Consider the following 11,799-nt stretch of genomic DNA (forward strand, 5'->3'; position numbering starts at 1 on the left):
TCCCTGTGGCCACAGTCACCTCGGCTTCCCTCTCCCTCCTCGTCTTCCTCCCCTCACGAATCTCTGGGCCCCAGGGGTGGTGAGCTGTGAGACAGAACACAGCCTGATCAGGCCCGCACACAGTCAGACCCTCGGGGACTGGCTTTGCGGACGAGGGGGCAGGCTGGGGTGCAGAGAGCAGGAGGTGTAGTGCCTCCGTAAACCAAGCCCGCCCGCCCTTGGCTGTGGGCTAACAGATGAGTGCACAGACTGACCACGTGCTTGCTCGTTTCCCAGCACTGATGGGTCACCACCGCCCAGCCATTTCCTTCTCTGAAATGAGCTTTTCATTTTCAGTGACAGTCTAATTAGGCCTGTTCTTTTTTCTGCTGACTTGCTCTTGCCTTCGGGGTCAGTAGCTGGCAACTAATACCCCCTAGATCTGAAGCCCCCACAGCACCCCAGGCTGAGCTGAGCCTGCCGCAGGGGCTGTCACACAGAAAGAAACTGGAGGCCACTGTCCCCGTGGCCTGGCACCCAGTGTAGGGAGCGCCACTCTAAAGTAAACCCTGGCTGCTTGGGAGATCTGTCTGAGGTGAGCCAGCCGCCCAGCCATGTCCCGGAGGTTTCCAGTGGCTCACTTCGTGCCAGGTACCATAGGGCCTGGGGCAAAACCAGCTCCCTGCTTCTTGATGGAGGACCCCCATAGCCCTTGTCAGATGGGGAGGTCTGGGCTGAGGCTCAGCGTGTTTCTCTCACCCACATCCCCAGAGCAGTAGCCGTGCATGTGACAAAACTTTCCCAGAATGTGACAGGCCCAGCACTCACACTCAGGCGGTGTGAGGTGGCAGTGTGGTTGGCTTGGAGAGCCCCTGAGCAGGCCCAGCGTGCTGGCATAGCAGCTAGGGGAGGCAGGGCAGCCTGCACCCTCGGCACTCTTGACTTCCCAAGAGTCTCCACCAGAGTGTATGGCTGGAAAGGAAGCCACTGCCTGGGATGGGACCCTTGTCAGGGGTCAGCAGCTTCTGGGCTACCCTCAAAAGACAAATACTTGATGATGCATGAAAATGCCACATGAGCCCAATGGCAGTGCTTATAAATAAAGTTTTATCGGAACTGAGCTGTGCTCATTCACTTGTGTGCCACCATTCTGCCTGAGCAGAGTTGAGGGTCGAGACAAAGACTGTCTGGCCCACAAAGCCTCACCAGGCCAGGAGCAGCCGGCAGGCACTGCCTGAGAGACAGCTGAGCTGAGGCGAGGCTAAGCTGGCAGTGGAGCCATGAGCCATGGAGCCCTGCCTTCTTTTGCTTTTTAATCCTTCCCTGGCAAAACTGTCTTGTCTCTGCGTGATGTGTAAGCCACTTCCCAAAAGCAGTAAGCAGGGACTCCCATCCCACTTCGCAGGCCTTGGTGAGGAGGGCAGCTCCGGCAGCCTCCTCCAAGCCCCTCGGCCTGGCCCCCGCAGCTCTCAGTGCGCCCCTTGAGCTCGCCCCTGGCCGGGGCTTGTGAGAAGTCGCCCGAGGCAGCTTCTCAGCACCCCTGGGACGTGGGAAGCCTGACCTAACACACGGCTCCAGAGAGCGGAAATCAAAAAGCTGTGGGCTTGCTCGTGTCTGTATAGCGCTTTCTCAGATGTTCTTATTCCATCATTCTTGAACGTCCAGTGAATATCAGATAACGCTGCTCATTTCCCCTCTCCCTTATGAGAGTGAAATTTATAAGCATTCCTCTCTCCCCCCTGCCAATTTCTACATTCCATTTCTTGTACTTTTTGACGCTCCCTGAAGATGTCAACTGTAGCATGTTGCAGCTGGGAAATTACCCTGGCCATTTTTTTTCCTCCCCTAAGGAATTGAGTTCTTACTTAATGTGGAAAGAAATCACCAAGGCCTGAAGAGTTGTCCATTAAAGGGGGCGCGGGCTCCGTTCTGATCCGATGGGCTAGCACTGAAATACAGCCCACCGCCACAGATAGCTTCCCTCCCACCAGTTGAAGCCCATCCATCTCCCATGTCCCTGATGCAGAGACAGGGCCTCGGGGGGGCAGATGGAAAGGTGACGAGGCAGGAGGTCCCTGGGCTGACTTTTCCTGAAAGTGTGCCTGGAATGAGTGCCGGAACGGTCTGGCAGGCCCAGCTGTAGGACTGAGGTGGGAGAGGGAGCAGCCAGAAAGGCTGGATGGGGGTGCAGATCAAAGGGCTGAAATGTAACTTTGTTATTTTCTGGATTACAACCCTCTTGCTGTATCTTATTAGTACCTTGCCTGCTCCCCAATATTTAAGGGAAAACCCCCAGGGCTGGTGGGAACCCTCGGTATTGCAGTGCAGACTGGTCCAAGCAAGGTCTCACCTGCTGCCCATGGGCTAGGGCAGCATTGTGGTTGTGTGGACCCAAACATGCAGCCCAGGGGGCAGCTGATCTCTCCAACGCATAGGTCCCTCTCCCCCGTCCCCACAGTTAAAAACATTTGCACTATGGCCCACCAATCCAAGATAAGGTGTAGGTACGTGCACTTGCAGCCCCACGGGACCTCTCCAGCACACACCCAGGGAAACCCCGCTCTAAAGTAATGCTGAGCACCGGCGAGTGTGGCTGTCTGCTCCACCTCTGTTCGCAAACTGAGACACAGCTTCCTGGCCAGCTCTGCCGCTGACCACCGGAGAGCCTGGCGCGTTCGCTGGCTTTGTTTCCTCGTTTGCAGGGCTAAGGACAGCTGCTCTGGCAGGCACGAGTGAGCCCATAGACAGGCCTTCTAGCACCGCATAGATCAGTGGTTGTCAACCTGTGGGTCACGACCCCTTTCAGGGTCAAATGACCCTTTCACAGGGGTCGCCTGATTCATAACAGTAGCAAAATGACAGTGATGAAGTAGCAACGAAAAATAATTTCATGGTCTGGGGGGTCACCACACCATGAGGACCTGTATGAAAGGGTTGCGGCATTAGGAAGGCTGAGAACCACTGGCATAGATGGTTCGAAACATTTTCTTTCTTTCCGTTCCTCTCATAGGTCAGCTTTTTACCTATTGGTGAAGCATTGCTTCCAAAGCATAAATACGTGACACATATATTTGTATAATCTACCCTATTTCTTGTCGGAGAGAGAAGCAAAATTTATAGTCCTTCAGGACAGTGGAGCAGAGCTGAACTGGAGCCACGTGGGCCTTGTGGTCCCTAAGCCCAGGCCACCACTTAGAGGCCTTGCTATCTGAGTAACAGAGCTAGACGTAGATTTCTGTAACCTTCATGGGGAAGGCGGACTTACCCTCTCATCTGAATCCATCTTCACTCAGCCCAAAGGGCCCCCCAGAAACCACCACTTCCTAGCACCCACCAGAGCCTTCCCAATGCCCGACTACCCAGTCAGAGTGCCTAGAGATCCAGACTTCGGCGGCACTGCACTTTGTGAGGCTACAAGATGGCAGGATGGACAGAGTCGAAGTCTCCACTCCCTCCTGCCCTGGAGGAATTACAGCACCATCCTTTCAAATTTCTGGCAAGCCTTTGGGTCTTGCTTGGGAACTAGCAGTGGGATGAGAGGGTGCCCGGTGCCTCATGTCTCCCAGCTCTGTGGGGTGACATTGGCCGCCCACTGGGCTTTGGTGGTTGGAAGTAAGTGGGTGCGGCAGGACCCGTGGGAGGGTCTTGCCCCCACAGGCACTGCCTGGGCAGGCACTCGACTACCATCTTCCACTCAGCGTTTCTGCCGGGGTGTGGTGAAGCAGTGCCCCCTTCTACTGTGTATTCAGTGTCCCAGTCCTTCCTGCATTCCCAACCCATGCCTTCCCCAGTGCTCCCTGGATGGTACACCCACGGGTCTCTAGGCTGGGGGGTCAGTTCAGGGACAGGAACGAGGGGAAACCGTTGTTAGTGACTCGGGAGAAGCAAAGGTACCCACGCAGTGCATGAGAGAAATGGCACGCTGTTCCTAAGTACGCGAGCTGGAACGTGGAGGGGCTTTGGCCATGTCCAGCCAGCGGCTAGAAAGGGTCAAGGGAACACCAGCCCTGAAAGAAGGCCGTCCGTGGCCGTGTTTCCAGAAGCTGCCTCGGAAGGGTCTGCTTCCAAGATGCCTGGGGGGGGGGGGGTGAAAGGGGTGGTGGGACGGGGCGACGCTCCCAGGTGGTGAGGCTGGGCTCTAACACACCTTTCCCTCTGTCACCTCTACAGGTGTTAACAGAACTGAAATCCGACAACCAGAGGCTGAAAGATGAAAATGGTGCTCTGATCAGAGTCATCAGCAAATTGTCCAAATAGACCAGCCCCAGACTTGGGAGGGAAGGGGCAGCATTCGCCGTACCCACCCCTCTGCTCCCGCCTTTGCCTTCCATCCAAAAGAGGTGACTGCTTCGTGGAAAGACACCCCCCTACCCCCCGCTAGTCACCTCCCGATACAGTATGTTTCCTCGAAGTTGTGGCGCCCCGCTCCACCCTGCCCACACCCCTAGCCCCCAAAGTTTCCTGACAGCTTAACTGAAGAGGATGGTGCTCATCCCAGCTGTCCGGAGTGGGCCCTGGGTGCCTGCCGTGCTCCTGGGGACCCAGCTTCTTGCTGCTCTGCTCCTCCGTCCACGTTGCTCCAACCACGTGAGGCCTCTGCCCAACCACTCACCCACCACTTTCTGCACTGACTCATCATCCTCTGGTGTGAGGTTTGTGGTGGCCACCATGCCCAGACCTTGTCCGAGGGCCAGGAGGAACAAGGCATCATCAGACAGCCCGGGAGCTGGCCTGTGCCTGCAAGGCTGCATCGCGGCCCAGAGACGGGCACTTCTCTGCTCTATCAGCACCCCAGCTGCATCCCCGAATGGCCTCTGACTCTGCCCATCCTTTCCCCAAAGTTCGGGCAAGCATCTGTCCTGTCCCTTGATTCCTCCTGAGCTACAGCCGAGCCCACCCGACCTAGACCATCTGTGACCAGGGTGCTTGGCCACACCACAGCTCAGCCTCTCGGTGGAAAGGCCACTCGCACTGTATGGGCCCCTCTCCCACTTGGTTTCCCTTCTGGGCAATTATTCATGGGGCAGCTAGGCTCTGGTGGCCACCGTCTGCCACCCCTCTCGGACCTTGTTTTTCTCTCTCCTCTCGGACACGTCCCAATGAGAAGCAGAGTCCCTGCAAGCAGATGGGACGGGTAGGTTATGGGGGTGTGGCCAGGGGGTGGAAGCAGGTTGCATACACATGTGAGGGGGCTTGAAACGTTCGTGGGGGAAATGGCATGAGAGGCTGGTGGGAGCCTCCCATGCACCTTCGGAAGGCCCCTGCTGTGTGCCATGAGCAGAGTGGCAGCATTGTGAGGGAGGCAGAGGGTAGCCTGCTGTGTGCTGCTAGCTGCCACCAGGGGGCCTCCCACTCTTGGTGGTGCAACCGGGAAGGCCGCCTGGGCCTGCCGGCTCCCCATGGCCTGGATGGCGCCCAGGCCGGGCTCCCACTGCTGGGACAGCTGATTCCACAGCAGATCGCCGGGCCTTTCTTTCTCATCCGCCTTCGTCTGGAAGCTCGGCTGAGTCCTACTCAGCCTCACGGCCTCCCTGGCAGACAGGCTGTGGTGTGTGCGTCATGCTGTGCGCCTGATGGATTCTGGTGGTCAGGTTTGGAGGGAGAGACCCGGAGAAGTGCCTTCTGCAGAGAGGTTTAAAGGGTTGAGCCTTTAACGTCCGCAGTGGGGACCGTGGGGTTTTAGCCTCCCCTTGTCGCTGCAGGTCAGCAGAGCTGGTGGCTGGGCATGGACTGCTGGAAGGCAGACAATTGTGGTACCAACAGGCTTTGCTGAATGTGTGCGGAAGCCCATGTGCAGGAGGAACTCTGGGCTCTCAGGTGTGGGCAGTCCGTGGTACCAGGCTTGTGAGGGCCGTCTCTCTAGTTCTCGCCCTCATGCCTCACACACACTGTCTTATTTTAACCATCTTCCACTAGACACAGCCCCTTAAAATGCCCTGCCAAGCCCTGGTCAGAATGCCCATGAGCCCGCTGCGAAATTAAAGCCTTGGTTTTTATAAGGACTTTGGTTTTTGTAGGAGCCTTGCCCCACAGTTGGTTGGTTTGGAGGGTGCAGGTCCCGTGAAGTCCGGAGGTATTGTCAGAAGTATTCATCTTAGAGTGGCCGCGGGGACTTCTTTCTCCAGGGCCCTCAGAGACACCACGGTGCTCTTTAACCCAGACCCGTCGCTCAGTCAGAGGTGAGGCTCCTCTGGGAAGACCTCATTGTCAGAGTAGACCAGCCCCCACCCATGGAAGTTCCTGCCACCTTGGATTGTGTTCTCCAAAAGCTGCATTCAAGGAAGGCCGCCCCCACCTTGGTCAGCTGAGGCTGTTGGTTCTCCGCCCACTCCCAGCTCAGATCCTGGGGCCAGGGGCTGCCGCTGCTGTCTCCGCCTCCTCAGGAAAAGACAATAAATAGTAATAAAGCTGGATCATTAGGCGCCTGTGCTCCCCCTGCCCCTTAGATAGCCAGGGAGAGGGATTGCAGAGCGCCCTGGAGAGCTGTCTGTGCTTTTCAAAAGGGTGGCGGGCAAGCTCTCCAGTCCTCTGCATGGTGTTTCACACAACCTTCTCTTGCCCGAAAGCTTGCTGTGTGGACTAGGGATTCACAAGCTCCTCAGTTCTGTGGCCGAGAGGTCAGGGAACTGTAAGCCGTCTCAGGGGATTCCTGCCAGTCTTGTTAGCTGACATGTAAACTCTGGATGCTGATGTCTGGACTGGAAGCCCTCTGAGGGAGTGGCTGAAGGCTGCAGACCGCCAGGGCCTGTTCTCCGGATGCCGACCAGCAGGACAGGGCTCCCTTCTCTTGCTCCGCCTCGGCCAGCCACCTACTGCCAGTCTGTCCTTTCAGTGGCCACAGGGCTCCCACCCCACCTGCAGTATGAGACCCTCTGAGGAGTTGACGGGGAACGGCTGAGCCCTTGCACGGAATGTTGACATTGGGAAGAGAACTTCGAGCACTGTCTTCACAAGGTTGATCAACCCACCCCACCCCCAGCCCCCAGGAGTCCCAGTCTAGCTGTTCTGCCGCTGCTTCCCACTTTGAGAGCTCGGGGGCCAGCCCATCACAGCCTTGGAGCAGCAACTTGGGTGGCCCCGCATGCACTCTCTCTGTTGGGGCAGTTTCGTGCGATATTCCCTGGGCCTCTCTCCCGTCTTGCATTATCTCCACTCCCACCACATTGTTACGGGGACTTGGGTGTATGTACTCGCTGTCTAGAGTCGACTCCCAACTCAGAGCGGCCTTATGTGGTTTACATGTTGGTCTGCTAACTGCAAGGTCCTCAGTTCGAAACCACCAGCCCTTCCACAGGCTAAAGATGAGGCTTTCTACTCCGTAAAGAGTGACAGTCTCAGAAACCCACCCGGGCAGTTCTGCCCTGTCCCGTAGGGTCACTTTGAGTTGGTATCGACTCGGCAGCAGTGAGTTTTCGTGGTTCCAGGTGTGTGGGCTGCTCTCTCAGCCCCCGGTGGGATCGTGCTTCCCTGCCCTCCAAACAAACCAAAACCCTCCTGTGTAGGGCTCACAAAAGTGTGTGAGCTATTTCCACACCAGGAACTTTCCATTGAGCCAGGGGCAAGGAGAGGAGCCGGAACCCAGAGCCCTGGACCTACCATGCACACCGATAGCCAGCTGTGTCGAGTGGACGCCCACTCAGGACACCCGTGCGTCAGTTCTTCTGAGCTGTGTGCCACAGGGCGCGCCGAGGCTGGCTTGGGGGATGAGATCACCAGGGCTTCTCTCTAAGGTGCCTCTGGACAGCCTTTGGGCCAGCAGCTGAGCTGTGAACTGCCTGCAGACCCCTGGGGCCTGTGTACACTCGTTGGGTCTCTAGCTTTCTGGCTCCCCACCTGCAGTCAGAGGCCTTTCTATCCAGGCCGTGGCTCTGGGAGGCAGTGTTGGCAAGTTGCCTCCTTGTTATGAAACAGCACCAGATAAGCAGGGGAGGGAACGGATTAAAACAGGGCCAGGCCTTGTACTCCCAGGCTGTTTCCGCCAACAAGGGATGCCTGAGACCCGAAGGCTAAGCCAAGTGAGGGGGAATTCCTAGTCCCAGCCCATCAACCAGCCACATAGCCCGTGAAGCTTCGCCGACCAGGAAGTGGCCCTGCTAGAGCCCTGTGACTGCACAGGGAGGTGCTGCAAGACCCCCGTCTAGTGCCATTGAGCTGTGTGGTCCAGCCCCTGTGAACTCTAGCCATGGTCGCCGAGCTGGCATTACAGAAGGCTCCCGGCCCCCCCAAGCCAAGCCTGCGCTTTCCCGGGATGCAGTCACAGCAAGGCACTTTAGCAGGCAGGCAGAGACAGCATTGGAAGGACAAGTTCCCCGGAGTCAGGACATGTGGATTCCAGAGCCCCCTTGCCCCTAACTGTGCGACCTTGGCCCCACCTCCCATCTATGAAATGAGGTTGTACTAGATCATCCTTAAAGACCCCTCCGAGGCCTAAAGTCTATGATGTGTTTGTCCCTTAGAAGCTTGGGGGCATTTCTTAAACTCGGATTTTCTGTGTTTTCTAACATCACCATTTTCAAAGCAGAACACCCCTATTTCCTTCTGGATTCCAGCCATTTCACGTCAGCATGCCAAGGCTGGCTTCTCCTCAGTGGAAAGGGAGCTTAATATCGAGGATAATTGAATGGTTTTTGCGATAGCTTCCCGTCGTCATGGCGTGGTAAGAATATTAAGAAAACCTGCAGCGGTGGAAACGAGCTCACAGGGAAGTGGATGGAAAGCCGTTAGTTGCAGGCAGCCTTCGGACAAAGCGTTTTAGTAGGAAATTGGGCTGAGGCTGCAGGGAGAGCCCTCGCCTCAGCCACTCCTGGGCACAGCCCCAGCTGTGCGTCCTCTGCCGCCATGTGGTCGAACCTACCGCCCCACCACTCTGAAGTAGGTCTGGTGCTGCCACTGGAGAGGGTCCTTCCTTTGCAGCAGGCTACAGAGGAGCCTGTGCCCAGAGTCTGCTCAGCCGCAGGGCCGAGGACCCTAGGGGACTGTGTGCGTGGGCTGGGGGGACTGCCTGCTGAGGTGGAAGAGGTGAAGGTCAGGAATGTTGAGCAGGATGGAGGCTGCTGGGAGGAGAGGGTCACACCTGAGGAAATGGGGAGGGTGGCACCTCCCTGGCCGCCAGCTGCACAGATTCTAATCAGCTTCCCTAATAGCTGTGGACACTGCTTGAGAGCAGTCACCCCAATCAGGGACAGCCATTGATCGGAAAACAGATCAACTTCGCTGTCATTGCCACGACTCCTGGGGGGCGAGGTGGCCTCTGAGCTTGGAGACTCCCCGCTGGCTGGTCAGCCTGCAGCTGCATGGACCTCAGGCCAGCCAGCACGCCAGGGTCCCGGGGGCACCAGGGAAGCGCCGTGGGTAGAGAGACGGCCAGGGGTCAATGTCCTGGATTTCTCCAAGGAGGTCCAACCCAGCACGGCTGCCGCTCCGAGGCTCTTGGTCAGAAGGAAGCCCCCGAAACAAGTGTTCCCCACTTGATGACTTCTATTCCCATCACATCCTTTGCTGACACTCCTTCCAGCCCTGAGGGCCATGCTTTCAGCCCTTCCTCCCTCCCTCCCTCCCTCCCTCCCACTTCTGCTTCCCCGAGGGCCCTGCAGAAGTATTGTTTATTGTCTCCCTCTGAGTTCTCCCTTCTGCTTCCAGTAAACTTGGTCTTGGGTGGTCCCTTAAGGTGACATCAGGGTGCTCTGAAGTCTTTCCAAAATCAGCTGACCCTTCCTTGTTTTTCCCCCATCTCCCCTCTCCCCGCCTCTATCCCTGGCTGCCCTTCCTCAGAGAGGAGGTCCTCTGTGGGCGGCCAGGAACCCTGGAGCAGGGCCATGTCCAACACCCCAGCAGTGTCCAGCTCCTTATGTGTGCCGTCGGCGGGGCTGCTACTGTGGAGGCGTCTGTTGAGGACGTGTGACCGTCCTCCAGGACTGGCTGTGCATGGCCCCCACTGCCTGCCCCTCGTGGCCACTGAGAGCGCCCTGTGTGACTTGGCCACCACCCGGCCAGCGAGATCAGGGGTGGCTGGCTTCTGCCTCAGTCAGCCTTTGTGCTAAGGGGTTTGACTTATTTCCAGCCCAAAACAAGCATGTCTTCTCAGCAAAAGCCTGTTATCTCTGCACCCCTGGGCCTGACAGGAGAGAGAATTGGGGGAGGCAGGCTGACTGGGGGGGAGGTCAGGGTGCAGATCCCGAGTGAGGGGCATGCTGGGACCGCCAGGGCGCGTTCCGGGGCCAGGCTGGCACAGTCGGGCTTGCCCACGGCTCTCTGCCTCCTCTTCCTCTCTCCAAGGGACTCCCGCTCATCCTCTGGTGAAAAGTGAGGAGACTGGGGTGGTGGGTGAGACAGGAGGGACCCAAGCCACACCACCAGGAGGCAGACTGCAGGTAGGAGAAGATTTGGGGAGGGTGGAACAGTCTGATGCCTCCTTTCCTACCCCTGAAGGGCCCTGCTCCTTGTATCCGGGTCAGGTGTGTGCACTGGAGTCCCCCTTAGCCCAGCCCAGCCCTGCCCTGGAAGGCAGGTGGAGACTCGGGGCCTTTGGGGCAGTGTCTCTCACTCAGGCCCCTACACTCTTGACACCCTGCTTCCACCAGTCCAGGCATTGGCACTCCACTTTCCACCTGTGTTGTATGGGATTACAGTAACTTCAGTGAGTTGTAAATACACCTGAGGGTGGGGCCAGGGAGGGGACACCAGGCGCTTTGTGAACCGAATGTATTTTTATGCAATTTTGAGTGGCCTTTCAACCCTGAGATGAATGGTTTTGTTTTACTGGTGGTGATTATAGAGTATTATTAAGTATTCTGTGTTTGAAAGTTTGGAATAATAACATTCACATCTATACGATGCCTGTAAACACAACAGTATTTATAAACTCGTAAATAAAACCATGTTTTAACTTTGAGGCTGTGTCTCCCCAGTGACAGGAAAGGGTTCCCACAGCTGAGCAGCCTCATCTCCCAATCCCTCCTGCCTGACACCCCAAGGGGTCCGTGGCCGGGCCTCCAGTGACTGAGCACAGTGATCTCCGTGAAGACGGTGTGGCCCAGGGGACAGTGGTTTTCCTGGGACCCGCCCTCCGCCCCTGCTGTGTGCCTAAAGGATGATGTCACCAGCCACCCCCCAGCTGAGAACACACAAAGCTGAGCTTGGGGTCACGGAGGGGGACCCGACCTCAGGGAAGAAGGGGCCATGCCGGCCAGTGAGGCTGAGGCTGCATGTCCTCCGGAGCCTGACCTCACCATGCAGGCCTCTGGCTGGGCTGAGTCCTGGGGTTTATGACATGCGTGTGGGAGCCAGGGCGGAAAGATTCTTTACCCCTGCTGTCACCGCTATGTGGAGCAGCAGAACAAACACACATGATGTCACAGGGAGAGACTTCAGACCTGTCCCCCAGCCAGAGACAGGCAGAGGCCTGCTGCTGCCAGCAGCCCCCTCTGGACAGGGTGGGCAGATGGCGAGAGTCACTTCTGGGTCACGGGCCCACAGCCAGAGATTCTGATGATCCGACCCCTGCCCTTTCCAGATCAGAAACTCACAGCTCCAGACCCCCGGCATGGGAGCCAAGTGGTGTAAACATACATGACGGTGGGGAGGGGGGTTCTGAGGAAGGGGTTCACCTTTTTCTGACCTTGGGCGCTCCCACTCCATTTCATCTTTGCCATAAAGATCCTGAAGCCCAGTCCTCGGTGCCCTGCACGTCAGAGGTGTCCAGGTTCCCGGTCACAGGGCAATGCAGACACCCCATCACCTTTGCTAGCCCAGGTGGGGACCCAGCTTCTGTTTATCTCAGCCCCCACCCTGCTCCTGCTGCCTTCCAACCACCATGCAGTA

At 57.4% G+C, this 11,799-nt stretch overlaps 1 protein-coding gene across 4 annotated transcripts in view; it reads left to right on the forward strand.

Moving 5' to 3' along the window:
- PPP1R12B (protein phosphatase 1 regulatory subunit 12B) overlaps positions 1–10,870 on the forward strand; it is a 261,922-nt gene extending 251,052 nt beyond the window's left edge. For all 4 annotated transcript variants that reach the window (XM_075528922.1, XM_075528929.1, XM_075528946.1 and 1 more), the window contains one exon: positions 4,150–10,870. In XM_075528922.1, the coding sequence (XP_075385037.1) occupies positions 4,150–4,236 (87 nt within the window). In that variant the 3' untranslated portion in view covers positions 4,237–10,870. The remainder of the gene's footprint in view (positions 1–4,149) is intronic.
- Positions 10,871–11,799: the final 929 nt, after the last annotated feature.

This window comes from Tenrec ecaudatus, chromosome 1, assembly GCF_050624435.1.
Source record: "Tenrec ecaudatus isolate mTenEca1 chromosome 1, mTenEca1.hap1, whole genome shotgun sequence".
NCBI lineage: Eukaryota > Metazoa > Chordata > Mammalia > Afrosoricida > Tenrecidae > Tenrec > Tenrec ecaudatus.